General features: G+C 41.4%; 1 protein-coding gene across 1 annotated transcript in view; it reads left to right on the top strand.

Annotated features, from left to right (window-relative positions):
• Window positions 1–2670: 2670 nt before the first annotated feature.
• The window catches only part of itga5 (integrin, alpha 5 (fibronectin receptor, alpha polypeptide)), a 35763-nt gene continuing 16476 nt past the window's right edge, over window positions 2671–21957 (top strand). The window contains exons 1-12 of the mRNA XM_085444208.1: window positions 2671–3135; window positions 14288–14418; window positions 18223–18323; window positions 18879–19002; window positions 19164–19225; window positions 19323–19368; window positions 19483–19608; window positions 19695–19739; window positions 19978–20021; window positions 20236–20292; window positions 20908–20960; window positions 21048–21253. Of these exons, the coding sequence (XP_085300334.1) occupies window positions 2927–3135; window positions 14288–14418; window positions 18223–18323; window positions 18879–19002; window positions 19164–19225; window positions 19323–19368; window positions 19483–19608; window positions 19695–19739; window positions 19978–20021; window positions 20236–20292; window positions 20908–20960; window positions 21048–21253 (1204 nt within the window). The 5' untranslated portion in view covers window positions 2671–2926. The remainder of the gene's footprint in view (window positions 3136–14287; window positions 14419–18222; window positions 18324–18878; window positions 19003–19163; window positions 19226–19322; window positions 19369–19482; window positions 19609–19694; window positions 19740–19977; window positions 20022–20235; window positions 20293–20907; window positions 20961–21047; window positions 21254–21957) is intronic.

The raw sequence follows: 21957 nt of genomic DNA, 5'->3' as shown, positions 1-21957 counted from the left end.
AGGTCGGTGTCTTCTGGAACAAAGATTAATAGCTGGTAATGACTGTTTGCTGAATTAGAGCTGGAGATTACCTTTATTTTGAAACTTCGAGTATTTTACAAAACTGTCTTCTTTGCCACAGTACACCTACAGTACAACCTAATTTCGGTTGGGGATTTGAGTGTTTGTGGTATTAGAAACTAATGTAGTGTTAAGCTGGTAGACACAAACTGCTTAGGAGGTCTGGGAAGCCTGATTCCTTCTCACTTCACACTCCAACATTTTTCATCTTTAAATGTAAAGTTTAGTCTTTGCATCCCAAAGCACTCTTCACAGAGCTCCCTCTATTTAACAAAGCTTAAATGATTTTATTCACTGTGAATATATTTTTTACAGTTGAAGTGCACTGCTCTATTGCAGATCCACTTTAAAAGGGAGAACAAAAGAAATAACTGTTATTTATTAGTAACAGTCTTATATCTAAGCTGGGGCCACCACACCCTTAGCTTAAGACAGTGGTTTTCAAACTGGGGGATGAGCCCACCTGGAGGGTCACATAGTCTTTGCAGGGGGTCATTGAATACCAAGGAGTGAAAATAACCAGAACAAATGTGATTTATTTAAGGAGAATAAAAAGTGAGAGTTTTCTGATGCTATTAGACTAACCTTTCATCAGAAATTTCTTTGGATTTATTTTAACTTAATCATTAATTGAAAATGATGTCTGTTCTTTCTTTGCCTTTGGGGGGAGACCTCGACCTTGTTGCACTGTGTAAACCAACCGAGAAACAGAACTTACCCATGTGAAAGCATGATTTCACACCTTCACATCTTGATATAGCTGTCCTAACATGTGATAGATGCTTGTTTGTTGTAAAGCATATCCTCAGTTATTACAGAGAAAGAGTCAAGAGACACTATACGTGTGTATGCATGGGTTCGCATACATGTACGTACTGCATAGAGGCTATACCACAGTGCCAATATGTCAGTTCTATATTTAAAATAGTTGACCAGCTGTGTTGAGTCCTGTGAAGTGTGCTATAAGTGTTTTGCAGCACTTCAAATCTGTTGCCATAGAGGCTGAGTGATGATGTCAAAGTCCAGGCATTGGAATAAAACCACACCCCCTTTTCAACCGAAAAGACAAGATGGAAAATACTGTTCAGTTAGCCAGACCCAATTACACATCACCGAAAGCAAAAGAGACTCTGGTTTTAGGCACAGAACATACTTAATAACGGAGCACGCTTTGTGCACTGGCTTGTTCCTGCTTGATGGCGTACATGCAGGTATGCATGAAAAGAAGTAGAGGAGGAATTACTTCAAAGGAAAATGTAACCAATACTCTGATGCTTTAACAGGTCACACAGATAAATGTGTGTGCACAGATAGCACGAAACCTATGGCTGTCAGTAAGTAGACAAAAAAGAAGCCCGTGATGACTAAGAGCTGATTATCATTTGCTGATACTATTATACCCTGTGTCTAACCTCATGCATGAGGTCATAGGACTCTGATTGCACCACCATGACTACCTCCAACTGCTTCAGATTTCAGAACATCCAGAAGCATCATTATAAAACAGCAGTGCACCTTTGGAAGATGCACTATCTTGTTATTTGAGAGCCATCGTGTGTTGGGGTTTCTGAATAACAGACCATGACCTCAGCTGAAAACTTTCAACAACAAATGTTTTTTATGGGTACAGCTCGTTTGTCTATTAACCACACCTTGTGCTTTGGCTCAAAATGAACCAGCACTCTCATCTTAGGGACTTAAAAACAGAGTAAGAGAATGAGACCTCTCTGGGATTAAGGCTTTGAACCATCGAGCACCCCCGACAGCTGTGAACTGCCCCCCCCCCGACCCTCTGGATTACTCCCATCAGTTTCTGCTCTGTGTGTCAGAGCACTTAGAAGAGTTATAAATATGAGCAGCACTTGACAGAGAGTTCATGTTGCTACTGCCACACAGCCAAATTTGGCCCCTGTGTTCAATTCCTGAGGCCTCAGATGAATCAGCTAAACCAACAGTCACTAATTCCAGTCGGCCTGGATTGGTTTATTAAAGGTCTCATTGCAGTGAGTAGATGCTTTTCACAGCCTAACCACTTTCCTTGCTCCTCTCTCGTGTGACTCAGACAGAAATACATAATCTTCCTACACCCCCCCTTAAGCTCCCCAGAAGACATCATATGCCCAAATCAGATCCACACTGTAATTAGATAGAAATACATATGGATCACACATTGAGATCCAAGAGTGGCTGATGGACGTATAATTAGTACAGATTTATGCAAATAGGTCATAAGGGAAGGGGAAAAGGCACATGGGAGTCTTGCATTTGGAAAGCGAAGCAGTTATATTTATAGTTTTAAAAAAAGCGTGAAGTGACGTTTCACTGACCTTTCAATCACCTAGCAGCCTACCTTCTCTGCCAACAAATTTGGTCTCAAAGGGTCACGATAAGTGTGAGATAAAATCAGAAAGAGGCTTTAAGGTCCATTGTTAACAGTCTTAGTGTGAGTGATAAAAGCATTTCTATCACATTAGTAAACATATGGGTTAGTGGATTAGAAGATCCCTCTTCGAAGTTTTTTTTTTCTTCTCCCCTCTCTCTCTTCGTTTTTTTAGGGAATCACAAACTCCTCCTCTTCTAAACTCTGTTACGGGTCTGGGAACTCCCTGCTGTATGTATCCTGATTAGGTGAGCAGAGAAGGCGTGGGTCTGAAGAGGGGCAGAGAGAGAGAAGCCGCAAGAAGAGCGGGGACGCCGAGAGGAGCTGACGGAGCATTAATGAGATATTGGCCGCTTAGAGTTACAGGGATGCAACTGTAGTTTTACTCCCCACTGTTTACAGGCTTCATCTACGGACTAGAAAACAAAACATTTGGCCAATTTCGCCATTCAAAACTAACTTTAGTGGATTAATTTATTGTCAAAAATGGGCTTGGTGAGATTTCTCACAAAGACGCCGGGGATAGTAGCCTTTCTCGCACGCTCATTCCTTTGTATTATCGGGCTATTACTGACTTTTTCTAAGCCTGCCTGCAAGGCTTTCAACTTGGATGTGGAGAACCCAGCTGTTTACAGCGGACCCAATGGGAGCTACTTCGGATATGCAGTTGACTTTTATTTGTCTGATTCTGGCAGGTAAGTGTGCTTAATATAGAAAAAAGAAAATGTAACTGCAGAGCGTTATGTAGTAAAAAAAAAAAAAATATATAAATAACATAGTTTCCGTATAAGGTCTGAAACATTTGAGGTTTATCTGGGCAATTCAAGTTTCCCAGTTGTACGCAAATATTGCGCACAGATTGCAGTGTTCATTGAAGTATTTCGGAACTTCTGGCCAAACTTCAGCCATCTACAGCTCACCCGTTAAAGTCAGAAGTTTCCAATATTTCATTTGTGGGATGTTGTTTTGGCTCGGAAAATCGGGGTTTTGTGTGTATACTGTGCTTCCTGGACGCATGCCTTGCGCACAGAGCGCACACGGTCAGTCTGCCTACAACTTACTGCAATTGAATTTATCCAGAAAATTTGATTTTTTGTTGTAAGTGTTTTCTGAAATAAAGCCCACATAACTCCAATATAAAAGACTGAAAGCTTCAGTCTTTTATATTGAGATGAAGATCAAAGATCGGAACATTCGGAAATCTTCCTCAAAGCTTAATCTCATTGTCCCACCAAATTACAAAATTAAGATGACCTTTTAATCCGCCCTTGCCTCGAAACCCCAGAACATGCTACCTCACTGCAACCTTTAGCGATCAAATCTCGGTATTAAATGCTGTGGCTGATTTTGATGCTTCCTGGTTCATCTGGGATGTGATCCCAGTGACTCGTAGCATGCAGTGACCGTCTCAGTATTCTTCCCGAGGGGTTTTTGGCATCAGTCACTTTTGGAAGTAAAACTTTGGCAGGCATGGCTGTGACCAGGACTTATACTCCAGTATTCTGTGGGGAATATAAATAAGGGGTGGGGTGGGGGATGCTCTGTCCCAGGATCATATAGTCTTTCTACCAGCTGGAATGCAGGAAAAGATAAGACATAGATTACATTAGTTCCTGACAGTTCTGCATTTGTGTTTGTTTTTTGTGTTGCTGACCATTCACTATATTTTGGTGAGTCCACTCAAACCTGTAATTGCAGTAATCATTAGCAAAAGGTTATACAGCTGGAGTCAGGACTTCACTCCAATGTAATCACACTCTCTGGCTGACGATGTGTCTGCTGAACAGTTTCTCAGACCACTGTTCAAGCAGCCAGCATGCAGCGATTTGAGAACGGGCTTTGTGCCGAGTGGGCTGCGAGCATCAGCTTTAGTTTCCCTGTTTCTCCTCCCCACTTCCCTGGACGGCAGACTCTCAGACATGAACAGATTTCCTCCTCTTCTATGGCCCTGACTGTCTCTTTAAACTCCTTCTGCTATTGGTTTTTATTTCCCTGCCTGGGAAGCAGGGGTTTTAGGAGAGCTGTATGATTTAGAATGTGAAGCTTGCATGCACAGAACCCTCTCCCCCTCTCCGGCTTTCCCCTCCTTATTTCCTCCTATGCTGATGTCATTCTGCAGGCTTTTTAATTCACCCATCGCCTAAACCTTCCCCCACTGTCTAGCCTTTCTCCCCATCATAACTCCTAGTCTCATTAAGTATCAGACACTGTAGACGTCATCTTACCGATGACTTAATCTGAACTTTTTTACAGTTGAGTCGCTCTGCTCTTGGAAGCGGACGTGAGACAATGGTTTATATGTCCAGGACAAGGATATTGCTTATTAAATGTAGTTTCCTAAAACACACTGCCCTGTAATTTTCCTCCTGGTGATCTGTGTTCAAAAGGCAGACATCAAATAAAACGAAAGTCTGAGAGAGCACATTTAAAACCATTACTCATCGCTTTATCTGCAAACCACATTCATCTGCCACATTTCATCCACACTTTCTTAGAAGTGTACACATCAAACATTATCAGCAGTGACATGAAATGAGTTCCTATTATCTCTTGTTTTGCCATCACATCATCATCGTCCACAATTTTTGGAGCCATAAGATGTGGGGGAGTATCTGGAACCACTGTGAGGTCAGTTGAGGGTTGCACAAAGAGATTCTTCTTGTCAGGATGAACTGCTGTGAGCCTGGCTCCAACCTTTAGGTAAAATTATTGCTGCTTTTCATCCATGCAGATTGCAGATGTGGATTCAGAGACTGAGACTTTCTCCTATCAATAAAGCTGCTGTCAAGTCAACAAAGAAGTGGGCTGCTTTCACCCAGTTTGATGATCCTTGACAGCTAGTTTATATATGTGGGTCTGCCATGCCCTTTGGCATGACATAATAAAGTTAAATTTAGACATTTGTGGATGGCCCCCCATGGAAGGACGCCTGAGGATAGAACTATGTGTGACAGCTCTTGTCAGAACAGGGCAGGAAGAGCAAGAGGATATATGGTTCCCTGTTGTGTGAGCATGTTTCTCCATGTTGAGTGAAGATGGACATTTCACAGGCTTGCTGTTTTCTGTGTACATCAGTCCCCTTGTGTACCCTCCTCTACATGGACTTTGGAGGGCCTACTCTTTCCTCAACCACTTAATCACAACCACTAACTGACTGCTCTTTCACTTTCTCTGGTGTCTGGCATGGATAAGGGAGTGGATCATACCGAGATAGAAAAGGTTAAAGATCAGGAGCTGTAAACAATAACATACCTTGCCTGGAGTGTATGAGCAGAAGAGACAGGTTGATGTGTTTCAGTGATGTGTTTGGTGATATGGATTAGCTTAGCCCTGTGCCTGTCCTGGTTTGGCCGTGACAAACACATGGCAAGGTCAGCCAGTCCATGTTGGTAACTCTCCTACAGTTTAATCTCTCAAACAGTGTTAGAGTTAAACTAATATTGACACTGGACTGGCTGCTTATGCAGCAGTGTTTTTTCTGTGCCTATGCAGGGGTCGCTCTCCATATATGATCAGTCTTATTTCTGTTATTGTTTTCATTGGTGTCCTGTTCTATAGACCTGGTTCTAAATCAAACCAGTAAGTGTTTGAGCTGCAGCACAGCACAGCTTGTATATTTGGGTTGCCAAGCTTTTCTTCATCCAGGTTCTCGTTGTTACGTGCAGACAAAGGGGCCCTTTGTCTAATGGCAGAATTTGTTTACCATTTTCCACTGGAGGAGCTTTCACTGTGACTCATTTCTTTTTTAAAATTTATTAGCCTTAAAAAGCAGCTTTAATCTTCTGTTGTCAAATGTTGTTTTCACCTACTGGCCAGTAGGTGGGAAATATTCATGCAGGTTTTTGTGAAGTCAGGCGGGAATAGTTAGCGAGGTTACACTGTAGTCTCTTTCTAAGTTTTGCTGTTTTTCTTTTAGTTAAAGATACTTTTTTATACTGAGTCTCTGTGTGTTGCAGTGGAAACAGATGTCAACGTGGATGGTGATGATGGCTTTAAAGGGCCACTGGACCCCACTGTAATGTCTATTCTATTAGCAATGTCCCGAGGATGTCAGGTTTACTTTGGTTCTGGAATGGTCAGGGCTGGCCGGACTGATACTTCAGATTTAATGTCTCACTGCCAGCAAGCCTGGTTTGTTTTACCTTGAATCATGAAATGACTCACTTCTATAGTAATCTGATATGGGCTGTCCTTTATATGGCAATAAGCACATGACGCCATTGTCCTCTTGTGAAATTCAAATTGGAATCAGTTTTATTATTTAGGAATATTTAGGTAACATTTAGCCTTTCTTGCCTATGAATGTGAGCTTCTGTATATGCATGTGTGGGTGCAGCAGGGGTCAGAGGGGTGGAGAGGCAAAGTGCTCCAACAGCTGCAATCCCCCATGTTTAATACAACAGCTTCTCTATTCTGAGGTGAGAGCATTAGACCCCCTGATGTGGCCATTGTGGAGAGGTGTGAACCAGCAGCAGTAAAATCCCTGCAGAGGACTGTGAAAGAGGAAGAGACTGTGATCGTGGTTGGGGATGGGCAACAGTTTGGTATGAGCAAATGCAAAGATGAAAATCTGAGTCATTTTGGATGTTTTTCTTAGTAGCTGGGTGTTTTAAATGTCTTGCTTGCCACTTGTGAAACAACTTGACACATCGACGGTTTTAACAAAACAGCTGATGCTTTCCCCACATTCACTCTAATGAGTTCAAACTGATTGCTGCTTGTTGAAAAGTTGGAAGGAAAGGCAATGATCGCTGAATGAACTTGTTGTCAAGTTGCTGATCCGCGTAACAGCTCCTGGTTGAGAGCTGTGAAGAGAGTCAGCTGCTGAATAGCATAAAGTATTGAAGCCTTAGCTGTTATTTCTGGTTGTGACATCTGCTTGGATGCGCACACATTTTGCCTGTGTGACAATAAACAACATTATTTGGCTACCTTAGCTAGCAGTGCCTCAATTTCCAGGCCACCTGTTGCCCGGCTATATTATCCTTCTGAGGATACAGAGGAAATGGTTTTGCTGTGATATGGGATCAGATCCTTGAGAGACTGGGCTGTTTATCTTATCATCACTGGTGGGTGCTTTTTCAGATCTTAATGACTTCTTTTCAAGTCAGTGCTGGGATCTGGAAATGTCTGTAAATTGTTAAAAAAAAGGACATAACTTGCTCTAGGCTTTTAGAGCTACATATAGATCTGTTCCCCGTCCTGCAACTTACAGTAACATCTGACTGTTAAGAAAAAAGTGGCCTCTGCTCAGCGTAGTAGACTCACTGTAGTCAGCACGCGCCAACCAAACACTGCTACTCTCATCATATTCAGGCTCCTGGACAGCAGGACTGACAACATGTGTGTATGTGGTGTGTGTGTGTGACTAGACGAGCGTCCATATGGCAGCTGTAAGGACTCAAACAGCTTCTGTCTGGCCTTGACTTTGAGAGTACTATCCTATTTGTATGGGTCCATGTGATCTGCAATAAATCATCAGACACTACTGCCTCTCATTTCTGTCATTCAGCTGATCTCACTTCTCAAGTGTCAGTCACGCTACAGTTGGAAATCATTCAGCTTTTCTTATACGTGTTCCACATTTGAACTTGATTTCGAAATTTTGTCTCTGCTCCCACTGATCCAGGTTTCATTCAAACTGTTCATGAGAGGGACGTTTAAATCTCTTTTTTTCACTGAAGGAATGAGAGCAGCGAAGGTCATGAGCTGTCTCTGGCTTAGATCAGATCACTGCATACGAGATCCTTTTTCTGATATGGAACCACTCCAGTGTTTAACCATATCCTAATAGGTTAGTGCAAACTCTGGGGCACACGTGTTTTACTTAGGTGTTGCTAAGGTTCAAGGGACGCTGGTTCTTTTCTCCGGCCCTCTTTGTGCACAAGAACCGTAGCATTTGTTGAGCCGTGTTTATGACTGCAGATGGTGACTGCAGCCGGCACTGGAGGCTTAAAATGTGATTGTAATTTTTCCCTTTTCGAGCTTAAATCTCTTTTTTTTTTTTTTTTTTAATAGTGTTCAAGTGACATCAGCCTTGCAGCTGGGTGGAAGACAATTAAATGTGGAATGGGGGGGAAAAAATGCTGTGCTGAACAGGAGGGGGGTAACAGAGGAATTTGACTGCTGACAACTTCCCTCTGTAACCTCATCATAAAGCGTATTAGTTACGGCTACGCACTGTTGTGTCACATCAGCAAGTTCCAGCACTCTGTATCACCCTTAATTTCTCAACCCCACATAAAATAGTGGTTACAGTCTGGCAATTATGGCGTGGTGAAATGTTTTTTTGTCGAATGTCCCCTGATTTCTGACCTTCTAATGAGACAAACCCAGTACTTGGTTACAGTGAAGCTGTTGTTTACACATTCCTTACTTGCAGCCTAAATCGTTTAAACTAGTTTAATTAATGCTTAATTGTCAGCTGGGTGGTGCGCATCATTAGTGGCTGCTGTAAGGCAGTTGGTGGGACATGAAGAAGCCGCTAATGCTTTTCATCTGCCCTGACTTTCCCATTAAAACATTGCTCAAATCTCTTTGTGTGCTGTGAAATTGGCTTGCCATTTGTTCATAGCAGCATGACCAAATGAGCAGACCGATCGGTTTGAGATGATCACATTTGACCTTTTTATTGCCTGTCAGATGGATACTGTACTGCTGTTTTCACGGCACTACAGGAATTATTTGCCTAGTCTCCACTTTAGCCATTGAAGCATTAATACAGCCCATCTCAGGAGTATCTCTGTCCTGAACAGCTGAGAAATCTTGTGCCTGCCTCTAATTACGTGTCTTTTCTATGGGCAGAAATCTGTGCCATCAGAAACTGAATTTGAATAAGTTAAATTTGAATTTGAATTGCTCAGATTGAATCTGAATTGTAACTTGAATAAATGCTTTTGAAAACTGAATTTGAATTAGTCTAATTTGAAATTGAATTTATGGTTTGAAAATGATCATCACTAAATTGAAATTGAATTTTATATTTTGAAAATGAATTGATTTGCTTTGAAACGGCATTTTATCCTTTAAAAATTCAGCTCTCGAATAATTTCAGTTTCACTTCTCACCATTCAGTTTCAGTTCTATAATTCAATTTCAGTTCCAAAATTCAGTTTTTTGGAACTTACATCCGGTTCCGGTTCAAGCGCAGATTAATAGAACTACGTTTTACTAGCGGACCGAAAGTGTTACTGATGGGAATCTACAGCGTCTTGAGCTGAATTAAGACTTCAGAAGTCATTCGTCATGTCGAATGACCAGCGGATAAACTCTCAGGTTGGTAATAAATGTATTACATGCATAAGAACAAGCGTCATGTTAACAAATGATAGCCGTACGGTAACTTTTATGCTTATTGTAGCTGCTAGCTAAAAACGCTAATTTAGCGTAGTTTGCCCTGAATTCAGCTTTGACAACAAATATGATCGACTGTTTCTAGTAGAATTCCAAAGTTGTCATCTTGGACCCTCTCAGAGTACCCCCTCTGTATGCTTGCAGAGACCCCTACAGTAGGGAAACATGCAAAACTGTGTCCAAACCTTTGTATTTTAGCTTTATTTATGTCTTACACAGCATCCCAACTCTTTAGCTAACTTAATAACTTTAGCTAAAGTGAATAGTTAGTCTAATTCATTAGTGCAGCATTACTGGGTCACCTCTGTTTGAAGTGATATAATGTGATATACAACTATCACTGAAACAGCAAACTTTGTAAATAAGCAAACAACACTTCTCATTCTCTAAACGTTTGGCCACAGCTGTAGATTACACTATCAGTGCTTGTTCACTCTTAACAATAATTACATTTCTAAATTTACTTTGTGCATTTACAGGTAAACAATATCTAATATTTTATCTAAATGACTTCTTTGTCTTTGAAAAGGGTGAAGAGCCTGAGGCCGGTGAAAGTCCAGTTCTACTCTAAGTACATCCTTACAGTGGCTCACAGGACAAGGCCACATTCCTGTCCTGCCAGAAGAGAAGAGAAGCTTCAGAGTCTTCATGCAGTTCAACCAATATGACAGGGGTCTCAAACTCCAGTCCTCAAGGGCCAGTGTCATGCAACTTTTCCATGCCCTCGAGGACTGGAGTTTGAGACCCCTGCCGTATGGTGTTTATGCTGTTTTCTACCCCACCGTTACAGCATGTCTGACTGCCTGTTCAGCATATGCAAAAATAGTTTAAGCATGTGATGACTAAGGCCTTCCATTATGGTGTTTGTCATCACATGTCACAGACATCTGGATGATCATTTGGAATAAACTAAAAACTAAAAACTTGTTACTTCATCTTATCTTTATTATTGTTCTTATTTTACATTGTTAGGCATTAGGTTTATTTGTAGTAGTCCTTTCCAACTTCTTTCCCTCTTCCATGTTACTGTGGCAGCTTGTCAGCATCTATTTGGGGTTGGGAGTGGAACAGAAAGTAAGGAAATCCAAAGTGCCATTAAAACCAGGAGAGGTTCTTATATTTCAGAAGAAGGGCTTAATTCAAAAGACCTCAATGCCATATTTTATTTAGGAACCCTAGAGAGCACTTTGCAAAATAACACATTCTTATAATTTCACCCTCAGATGAGCCAAGCTACGACTGTCAGGGAAGGTGATGTAGGTACAGAGCATATGAGAGTGGTTAAGTTTGTCTCTTGTCTAGATGAAGGCACAAGAGGGATGGATGGCAAGGCGTAGAGATTCAGTATCTTCAGTCTTCAGTGGACACTCCATTTCTGGCACAAAACACCTGTAAAAGATGGTCGATTTAGGAGGTGACCCGACAACTTCAGCCTGTCAAACATAGTAATGGAGCAGTATGTTTAAAAAAAAAAAAAAAAAAAAAATCTAATTAAGTAGAATTATTATGGTAGTTAAACACAGTGATAGTTGTATATCATATTATATCACTTCAAACAGAGGTGATCCAGTAATGCTGCACTAATGAATTAGACTAACTATTCACTTTAGCTAAAGTTATTAAGTTAGCTAAAGAGTTGGGATGCTGTGTAAGACATAAATAAAGCTAAAATACAAAGGTTTGGACACCGTTTTGCATGTTTCCCTACTGTAGGGGTCTCTGCAAGCATACAGAGGGGGTACTCTGAGAGGTCCGCTAGTAAAACGTAGTTCTATTAATCTGCGCTTGAACCGGAACCGGATGTAAGTTCCAAAAAACTGAATTTTGGAACTGAAATTGAATTGTAGAACTGAAACTGAATGGTGAGAAGTGAAACTGAAATTATCCGAGAGCTGAATTTTTAAAGGATAAAATGCCGTTTCAAAGCAAATCAATTCATTTTCAAAATATAAAATTCAATTTCAATTTAGTGATGATCATTTTCAAACCATAAATTCAATTTCAAATTAGACTAATTCAAATTCAATTTTCAAAAGCATTTATTCAAGTTACAATTCAGATTCAATCTGAGCAATTCAAATTCAAATTTAACTTATTCAAATTCAGTTTCTGATGGCACAGATTTCTGCCCATACTTTTCATGCCCCTACTTTTACCAAGGAATTTGATGAGTCGCACTCAGCAGACTGACGTTTGAGCCTCATTAAATGCTAATTATGCAAAAGCTCTTTCTTTTGAGCATGCAGCTATAAGATAAGGGTGGGGAAATGCCAACGAGAAGTTGACAGATCATCCAAAGATAAAGACCCATTAAATACTAATTCTTCCTGCTTTACAGTGCAGAACTTTGTGTGTGTGCGTCCTTGCACATCTGCATGTATCAGTGTAAAGTAGTCAAAAAAACTGCCTTCAACTGCCAGCTTGCTGATTAAAGCATGATGTGCTTGTTTGGTTATTTCCTGATTTTTTTTTTTCTCCTCTCTTTGAAAAGCTGCCATGGCCAACTGTGGCTGGACTCTGTTCAGATCTGATTCAACAAAAGATGCTGGAGCTTTGTTTCCTCTGCCTTGTTATTGTGTACATGTTCCTCCAGCTGTGTCATTTATTGCATGCATGTGCTTGCAGATTAATTCTTAAATTATTTTGCCAAAAAATCATTTGCTCATCCTGGTTGTCCGAGAGCATTTGGCTGAAACAAAGGAAACTGTGCTCAATGAACTTTTCTCGCATAGGTTTGGAGGACTTGTAAGAGGCACACATGAAGTGTGTGGTCTGCTGGTGAGAAACTTCTGCTACTTCTAAACTCAGATCTGAATTTAAAGATAGCAAAAGCAAGCTCTCCATCTGTCTTATTGTGAGAATTCAGAACTAGGAAATCCTGCTGTGATTTACAATACCGAACATGCAGGTCTTTGCTGCTTTACTGGGATATCCCTGAGTCTGCATATACAATCAAAAATAAAAGGGTGGGGGGACACAGGTTCTTCCTCTCCAAATTGAATTGGTTTGCTTCTTTGTTCCTCTTCCAACGGGAGTTTCTGCTCTGGATTTGGAACTGGCATTGCACATTCTTATGAGGTACAGGCTACAGTAACAGTGTGACCGTGACCTCTTTGTTCTCCCACATATGTGTTTTCATAACCATAGATGCTGAGAGGATTTCAAAGCTTTGTGCTGACCATCAGTAGACCCTGCCCCACCGCTGTTAGAGGTTTTTTCTCTGTGGTTTTCTGCATCTTAGCATCTACAGTCATGTTCCAGGAGGATTAATTACAGTGGATTACACCATCCTTGGAATATTCCACCGTTTAACTGCTGTTTGACTCATACTGATTCTCCTGTCTTTTTCTGGACCCTACTGAGTAGTTACCCTTCGGGCCATGATACTAAGTTTAGCCCCAATGTAAACCTTCATGCACTATTGGTAGATCTAGGGCAGGAAAGGGTGTATTCTTCCTGTTTTTAAGCTCCCTGGACACTGTCTGGTCTCATTGGTCCCATACCTCCTCTACCCACATCAATCCCAAATACGTCTGTGATGCTTGTCAGGTCAAGTGGCTCAGGAATGAGGTAATGGCTAAACCCTTAGGCACATTATCTAGCCCCCCCCCCCCAAATCTTGCCTAAGGCTTGATTGTCTCAATTTACATAGCACCCCCTTACTGCTTTTATTCTTTTATTTCTGTTTGGAACTCACCTATAACCTCACTATTCTTTCCGTGTCTACTGGTTGTGCCTCTTCACGGGTGACTTGCCTTTCTGTAGTTGTACAGTGTAGCTCCAAGGACACTGATGTTTAGTATCACAGCTGTAGAAACAAGAGAGTGACTCTACTTAGCCTGTCTGCTTTTTTGTTTTCCTTGTGAATCTGGCCCACAGGGGAGCGTGTGTGACCATGCAATTGTTTCCCCTTGTATGTGTCTTACTGTAAACAAAGGGAGTGAATGTGCCTGTCAACATTGCTGCAGCTTGCAGTGGTTGTAGGGGATTATGTAAAACAGTGCTGCAACCTGTTAGGATGTTTAAAAAAACGTGCGCCGGATCATGCTTAAAGCTGTTCAGGTGGGAGGTCTGGAATGCAGTTTTTAATTGAAGTCAGGCTGGAGATGTTTTCACACATGAACTCCCAAAAATGTTGGAAAAAATTAGGTTGGGACAGTGTCCGAAAGTTTTCCTTTCTCACATGTAGCTCACAGCAGGAGATGGCTGGCATTTAGCTGTGTTGGAAATATTCTCTTTACTTTAGGTTTGACACCTTAACCTAAAGCAAAGTACCCATGCTGTTCTCATATCGGTGCAACTTCAAATAACAGAAACATTGTATCTGTGTGGTACATTTGCACTCTCACATGTACCTCTGATTGATTAAAAAAGGGTGTAGCATATGTGTGAAATGACTTTTGAGCTACAAACCGTGGTTTGATTAAAAAAATGTACGTTTAAAAATGCTTGGTTATCTGTTAGTCACCCACCCTGTCTGTCTTTTCTTTGCAGTGCAAGTGTGCTGGTTGGAGCCCCCAAGGCTAGAACAAAGCAGTTCAACGTTACAGAGGGAGGGTCTGTATTCTACTGTCCATGGAGCTCCAGCCAAACCGACTGCCACGCCATCAAATTTGACCTTGAAGGTAAGTCTTATGACTGATATTTACACTCTGGGCTTCATTAGCGCCAAAGAAGTTTTATGCTCTTTTCTAGCTTTGCAATTCAAAAGAAATCCTTCTCCACGGGGCCTTGATGCTGCAAATCAGTTCATCCACTCTCTGAAACAAACAATTTTTTTCTGCCTTCTCCCTCCCTTTATGTCAAATTTCTTCTGTTCAACCATGAGGTTTGATCAGAAGATGTGCTGTGTTTTCAGGCTCAAAGCTGGAGCTGTTTCTCACTGACATAATGCAGAGTTAGAAATGACAGAAAAAAAGGAGCTTTTTACTTCATAGAAGGTTATTTGCACAATCCTGCCTGTTATCTGTGCAATGCAACTACACTCTCTTTTTCCTTTAACCTGTTTGTTGGGACATATTGTTTGCTCTTAAACTATTCAGTATTGTTGTTTCTCTGCCCATTTTTTGGAGGCAATCAGAGCATTTTCTTTCTGTAAAAGGAATCATTGTTTTACTCCATTGAGTGGTTGTTGGCTACATTAGTTCCTGGACTTTGGGTGTTCCTTTTTTCCTGTTTGTCTTCTCTTCAGGGATAAAAAGATAATGAGGTGTCAAAGAGTTCTTGAAGGGTACTACTTCCTTCCTCCAGATCATGTTCGTGTTGCCTGGCCTCGGGAGGTATACGGAGATAAGCAACCAATAAACAAATAGGTCGGACAAAGAAATATCCTGTTTGTATGACAGGTGAGGTAGACACTACTAGTCTTAACAAAGAGGCTCCAGTTGAGTCAAAATCAAGTAAAGTGGTTTAGAAGAACACGAGGAAGCGTGTGAGGTTGTCTTAAGAGTGGATTCATGTTTCAGTATGTTGACAGAGTGCCCACAAGCCCTGTTTTGCACAATGGATCCACGGCGAAGTGAAGAATGAGCAGGTCAAATTATAAATGATGTAGCAAAGACATACTCCTATACAAACACACAAACAGTATGACTCATACATGTAGGAGGATCCCATCACTTCTGGCTTCTTTCCTGGGAAATCCAACTTAAATTTATTCTCCCTAATTGACAAAGTGGAGAAATATTCCACTGCATGTTTCACAAGCCCCTTTCCCCCCTATTGGACGCCACTGCTTGGTACCCTTTGCTCCACTATTTTAGCACTGCTTTTCTTGCAACATAAAATGTGTCGTGCAGCCATGGATGCTGGCTAAAGGCCACGCGGAGTGATATCATGCACATTCAATGAGCCCTCACGGTCAAGGTTAGTCTCCTGGGCTGCCAGAGTCCTTCATATTTTGAAAATGCTTTGAAAGAGCAGATTAGAGTGCCAGTGCCAGCTCTCACATCTGGATCAGAGTAAAACTGCAGTGCTGTGGAGGAACGCTTAGTCCATGAACATCTGCATGCAAATATGGCTATGACAAGCAGCTGTTACATGAATGACATTTACTGCTGCAATTCATTTACTGCAGCTTTGCCTGTATTTTCTTTGCCAATCATGATAGTAAAGACTAGTGCAATAAAAAAAGACATTTAGTGATTTTTTTTTCTTTTCCCCCAATTTATTCAGTATGAATAATAAAGAAAATGGCTCTAGAGTGTCTTGTATATTCTTGAAACAAAGTGGTGTCAGAGGTCGCCTGTTTCTTGGTGTTTTTGAGCTCTGACCCAGAGGCCACAGAACCTCTTAATTAGCCTAACTAATTGGGTCAAAGTGGCCAGAGACTCCCTCCTATCCACATCCTCTGCCACTGAGATAAGAGCCTGTCTATTTGAGAGGACACATACAGGATGGGAGGCAGGGAACGAGAGAAAAGAGGAAAGGCCAAGAAACCAGAGACCAGCTCTCTTCTGTCCCCCTCTCGTCTCCTGCTGTCAGTACTCCCACAGGGGCAGCTGATGTGATGAGTGAATTTGGCCATTTGTCTTCTACCTCACTGACACACAGCAAAACACATACACACTTAAAACGAGAGGGTCTGACCACACTAATGGCTCTCCACTCACCCACAGTTCAAAGTAGACAGTGAGTCTGTATGCACTCCAGACCTTCACTGCCCCTCTGCTCCCTGGAGAGACTGGCACCACATCACATCAGCACACCGTGCTATCAAGCCTCCCAGGGGGACTTTGGTCGGATCACATCTTGTTGTGGGTCCTTCTCTGGATTTCCCTTTATCTCCCCTGTGAATCTCCTCTATTTTCATCTTAAAGGAATTCCACATGATTACAGCTGGCTGCCTTCCGTCGCCTCACAGACAACAAAAAGAGCTTTTCATCATTCATTATAGTGACACAGAGCCATGGCTACCACATAAAGACTTTGCTAACCTTGTTTGGGTCCTTACTATGAGGTGCTTCCTTTCTGTCACCCTGCAAGATAACCTGAGCATAGTTAGACAGTATGAATTACAAGACCACCTTTTTGAATGCTACTCTTGGTTATCTTGGGAAGTTAACGCAAACCAACACAGATGTTGGTCAGTCTTAAACTTCACCTGGCCGATTAGCATTTGCCTTGACCAAACAAACCCTTCTGTTATGAAAATGTTAAAAAAAAAAAACATACCATGCAGCTAAGGCAGATTAGTTAAAGCAACAAGGAGCTGTTTGAAGTACTGGTTGGGGTTTTGCCCATGCAGCAAAAGCACTTCTTATCACTCTTTTGAACACTTGAATCATAGCAGCCTGCTGCTCGCCCATGATGAATACTGTTAGCACGAAAGCCCCAGAGATGGAGATTAAACAGAAATATATTTGGGTTATTATAAAACTATATTCTCTCTGCTTACTGCTTGGGTGATGGGAGGCATCACTCCCTGGAAACAGATGGGAGAAGGGGCTGTGCAGTTGAGGAGCCTTGTGGTGAGATAGTGAAAGAAAAATGAATAGGAAAATAGTGATAATGTTGAAACTGACAACAGAGAAGGGGAGAGTGAAGTGGGTGCCTAAATAGAGATGAGTGAGAAGCTGCTGTGAGGAAGTGAGGCCAGAGTGTGTTTTCCTTGGACCCCAGCCCCTTTGCTGTTTCCACAAAGACATGGTGCAGGCCTTCATCCTCAGCTCCAGGCTGCCTAGTTGGCTTGAAAGAAAGACTAGAGGAAGACAGGCATGGACAGAGTGAATATAATACACAATTCCTTCCTCACATCCACATGGGTCTTGATCTTTCCCGGTATCTCCCAGTTCTGTCTGACAGACACTAGCTCTGTTCTTTAGAAAGACACCTGTGGTTGCAGAAGTCTGAGTGAATGGGGATTATGAGTGAAGGACTCGTGGAATGGCTGATCTTATACGCACTTCCCCTTACAGATGTCAGCTCCTACACTCATATGAGCGGTATGTGTCTTCCTTGCATAATCAATTAGTTCAGATTTCGTTCTTTATTGCAGCACAGATGTAGCATCTGTTTTCCAATAAAGTTGTGTTTAAACTGGACTCCCCAGACCATCTGTCGCATCACCTGCTGCTGTCAGAGCACTAAAGTGGGAGATCAGTGATACTGTCCAGGTGGTCAAACAGGGCAAAGGGTCAGCAGGGTTAAGCCACACCAGTCCAGTCCAAACCTGGCAAAAGCTAACACAACTACTATCTGTAGAACAGTGGCCTAGTAGGAAATAACATTCTTTTCAAGTCTAACCATCTCTGTATGAAGAAAGTGTAACATAATGCATGTTGTCTGCCAGTTTTTACAGATGTTTCCAAGAATCTGGAAGGGAGGGGCAGGCAGCGTTATGATGCTTGAGGTCCAGCTGAAGGAATGCATGTGTTATCATGCTGCTATAACTCAAATTCTTTTCTCTCTCTCTTCCTTTATTTCCCCAGGGGATCGCAATGTCTTGCTCAATGACACAAATTACCAAGCTGATTTCAAATCCCACCAATGGTTTGGTGCCACTGTCCGGTCTCATGGTGACACAATTCTGGTAAGGTAGCCTTCAAAGAGATGCATTTAAAATGATAGAATCTTCCTTAAGGGATGAAAACCTCAGCTGTTGCTTTCTGCTGTTAAGATCAGGAATTTCAGACTAGCCTGATATATGACTGTGAGAAACTTTTTACTTGAGTGATGACTCACTCTCTTGGCTGGGTGATTGCACATATCCTGTGTTAGTTAGAAGTTAGGAGAAGTGGCTAGATTATTGCCCATTAAGTTGTTGTCATTCAGGTCCACTTTTCACCCCTAGTCTCAACTCACTGTACTCACAGCCACACACATACACCATGTGACATCAAAGTTTAGCTGCCTGTTGTTTGGTCTGATTGTACGGCTTGTGACCTGGGTTGAGTTACATGGTTACCCCCACACAAGACACTCCACTGACCTCAGCTTGAGACCCATTCTGAGTTCAACGGGGGGGGGGGGGGGGGGGGGTTCACAACTGGAAAAACATCTCCCACCTAATGGCTCACCCTGTTCATCAACACACTGTTAATCCTCCACTTTTCTTACTTGTCATTCCCACTCCTGTGAACTGCAGGCTTGTGCCCCACTTTACTCATGGAGAACTAAGGAGGATATTCCCCATTCTGATGCTACAGGAAGCTGCTACCTCTCTGTCGAAAACTTCACCAACTTTGTGGAGTATGCTCCTTGTCGTACAGGTAATCATCACCTCTCTTCAAATCTTATCGGCATGGATGCTTTAATATATCAGGATAACACCAATGGTTGTTTCCTGGATGGTTTCTGGATATCATTTGTTGATGCTTCACTTATTCTGACAGTAAGTCCTTCATGATACACTGCTCCTTTTGTCCTTCAGAAATCAGTGGTCCATCAGGACAAGGTTACTGCCAGGGAGGATTCAGTGCCGAATTTACAAAGGTAAATGTACATTTTCTGTCAGTGAACCAACACGGGTTTCTTGAATAGTTGTATTTTTTCCCACTGAGGTAATTCACAGGTGTTATTTTTCTTTTAGGATGGCAAAGTGGTGCTGGGAGGACCAGGCAGTTATTTCTGGCAAGGTATGTAGGACCTGCATCAATCAAAAGTCAAAAACAAAAAACACACACGCACACACAGAAATCTCAGTATGTCCTTCCAAGTTTCTTTCTTATCATTATCTTATCGTATTTTAGGTCAAGTGATCTCTGCAGCTAAGGAGGACATTATCAGAGCATACTATCCAGGCTATTTTATTCAGGCGGTGAGTGGCCAGATCCAGACCAAACAGGCCCATTCTTTGAAAGATGACAGCTATCAAGGTAAGCTAATTAAAACTTTATAAATTTTGCTAAATCACATGTCGTCATGTACCTGCCACGAAAGCTAATTTTTCTGTTTCCTACAGGCTACTCTGTTGCAGCTGGGGAATTTAGTGGTGATGGGGTAGAAGGTAAGTCAACAAATCAGGTAGCAGACACTGCCAGCATTAGGTGAGGTTGACAAATAGTGAAACACTTAAAGACATTTACAGAGCAACATGAATGTTATAGTTGTAGTAAGATAAACATAAATCATTTACAATATTTTACATAATTATTGAGCTGGAAATGTCTTTAGTAAATTCTGTTATCCTCTGACTGGGCTTTAACCGTATTTTTCCCACTTTAAATCTTTGCTTTGTCTCACAGATTTTGTTGCTGGGGTTCCAAAAGGACACATGCTTTATGGTTCGGTAAGATCGCTTAATCATCACTCTCATTTTGGCTTTCATTTAAGCGCTTTTAGAATGGGAAGCCTGGGATTTATACTTGGGAATGATACAAGAAAGAAAACAACTTTAGCGATATTGTCACAGTGGGGATTATTTTTGCAGTGAATTCCTTTCCATGGATCGTGCTTATATTAGACCCTATAAAAGTTCCCCATATGTGCTTGCTGTGTTGCAGGTGTCTATTCTGAACGGTACAGATCTGACAAACATGACTGAGTACACTGGAGAGCAGGTGAGTCCAAAAACTCCCACCTGAGCCAACTACAGAAAGTTCTGTAATGCTCCACTTCCTCTGTGTTTTTATTGCTCAGCTCCCCATGAGAGCTCTTAATTTGCTGATTCATAGTAAGCATAAATAATTTCCTCTACTGCAAACCACAATAGAGACAAAAATCTAGCAAACACAATACTGCAAATCTCAGTTCTTGGGGGGGAAAGTGCAGTCGCAATTTGTGCAAATGGTTCTAGGAATAGAAAAGCAATCAACTTATTTCAACACTGGTGATTGACTCAGCTGAACAAATATAATCACAAGCGAATTTGCATACACTACGGCGAGACTGCTTTTGCAGTGCTTTGTAGACTGAAAATCGTGACAGAAACTGAACGAGAAATGGAACCGACAGGCCTTCACTGGACCCAACCTGTAAAACCCATCAAGCCTTTGTGATTTCTTGAGTCTTTATGATTTTTTTTTGTTCTAGTAACAGAGAAAACACGCCTGAAGTTTAGTTTAACAGTGTGAGGGTTTGGGATTTTGGACTGCTTAAATTGTAATCATGTCTTCTGTTGATGTGATGTTTAAAGTCATGGAAACACCTTTTCTTTTTTCTTTTTTTTTTAATAGATGGGCTCATATTTTGGGTATGCAGTGGCCACAACTGACATTAACAGTGATGGGTGAGTAGTAGCTGTCTGTCTTTCTTTATTTTATTTTTCAGTGCATCTTTTTTTTTCTTTTTTGTGATGTTCCTGTTTTGTCTGCAGGATGGTTGACCTGCTGGTGGGAGCTCCCATGCTCATGGTCCGAAGCTCTCATGGACGCCTGGAAGAGATGGGCCAAGTCTACGTTTATCTCCAGCGTAGCCCCTTGAAACTAGAGTCCCGCCTACCTCTAACAGGCACTCAGGTGTTTGGGAGATTTGGCAGCACCATTGCACCCTTGGGAGATCTGAACTTGGATGGTTTCAATGGTAAGAATAGGGAATTATAATATGGTAGGACAGAAATTGGTAATGTGGGGAAATGATATATAAGGCGACAATTTAAAAGAAAGAAATTTAGTAACAATCTATTATGATGCTACTTTTTTCTCATTACACTTTGAGAATGCTTGTATGCTTTGTTATAATATCGAAGATTACGCTATAACACAATGACGCTCTGTAGAAATGTGCTTGCTTGAACCACTTATGGTCTCTAAAGAATGAAGCCGAATAGCTTTGGTGACTTCAACAATATTTATAGCCTACAATACATTTCACTTTATGAATGAACCAAACTAGAAGACTAATAATGCTAAACCTAAAGACTGTTATGGATGGTAACTAAGTGTTTAGCTTAAAAGATAAAACAGTTATTGGTTATGAACTTTAAGTGTTGCTGCTTATGTCACAATGTAAGGCATATAGTCAATAAATGATATAGTATATACAATGATGAGTATGTTAAGTGATCTTGGTATAAGAGGATGAACATGAGAGCTTATCAGCTAGGATTCAGTTTTAGCTTTAATCACAGAAATGGACCGGAAGTTTCATTCCTACATAACTGGGGATTATGTAGATCACACAGAGCATCATCACATAGGTTGACTTCTAAATACCCCTGTGTCCTTATGTCAAAGAAAAAAAGTTTTGCTTCTTTGTGCAATTTCAAAACATTAGCAACACTTTGT

This window comes from Copadichromis virginalis, linkage group LG20 (assembly GCF_057382275.1).
Source record: "Copadichromis virginalis isolate Kocher_CV1m ecotype Utaka linkage group LG20, C_Virginalis_male_GT1.1, whole genome shotgun sequence".
In the NCBI taxonomy this organism is placed as follows: Eukaryota; Metazoa; Chordata; class Actinopteri; order Cichliformes; family Cichlidae; genus Copadichromis; species Copadichromis virginalis.
The sequence above is the reverse complement of the archived record's forward strand: the minus strand, read 5'-3'. Positions and strand labels throughout refer to the sequence as shown.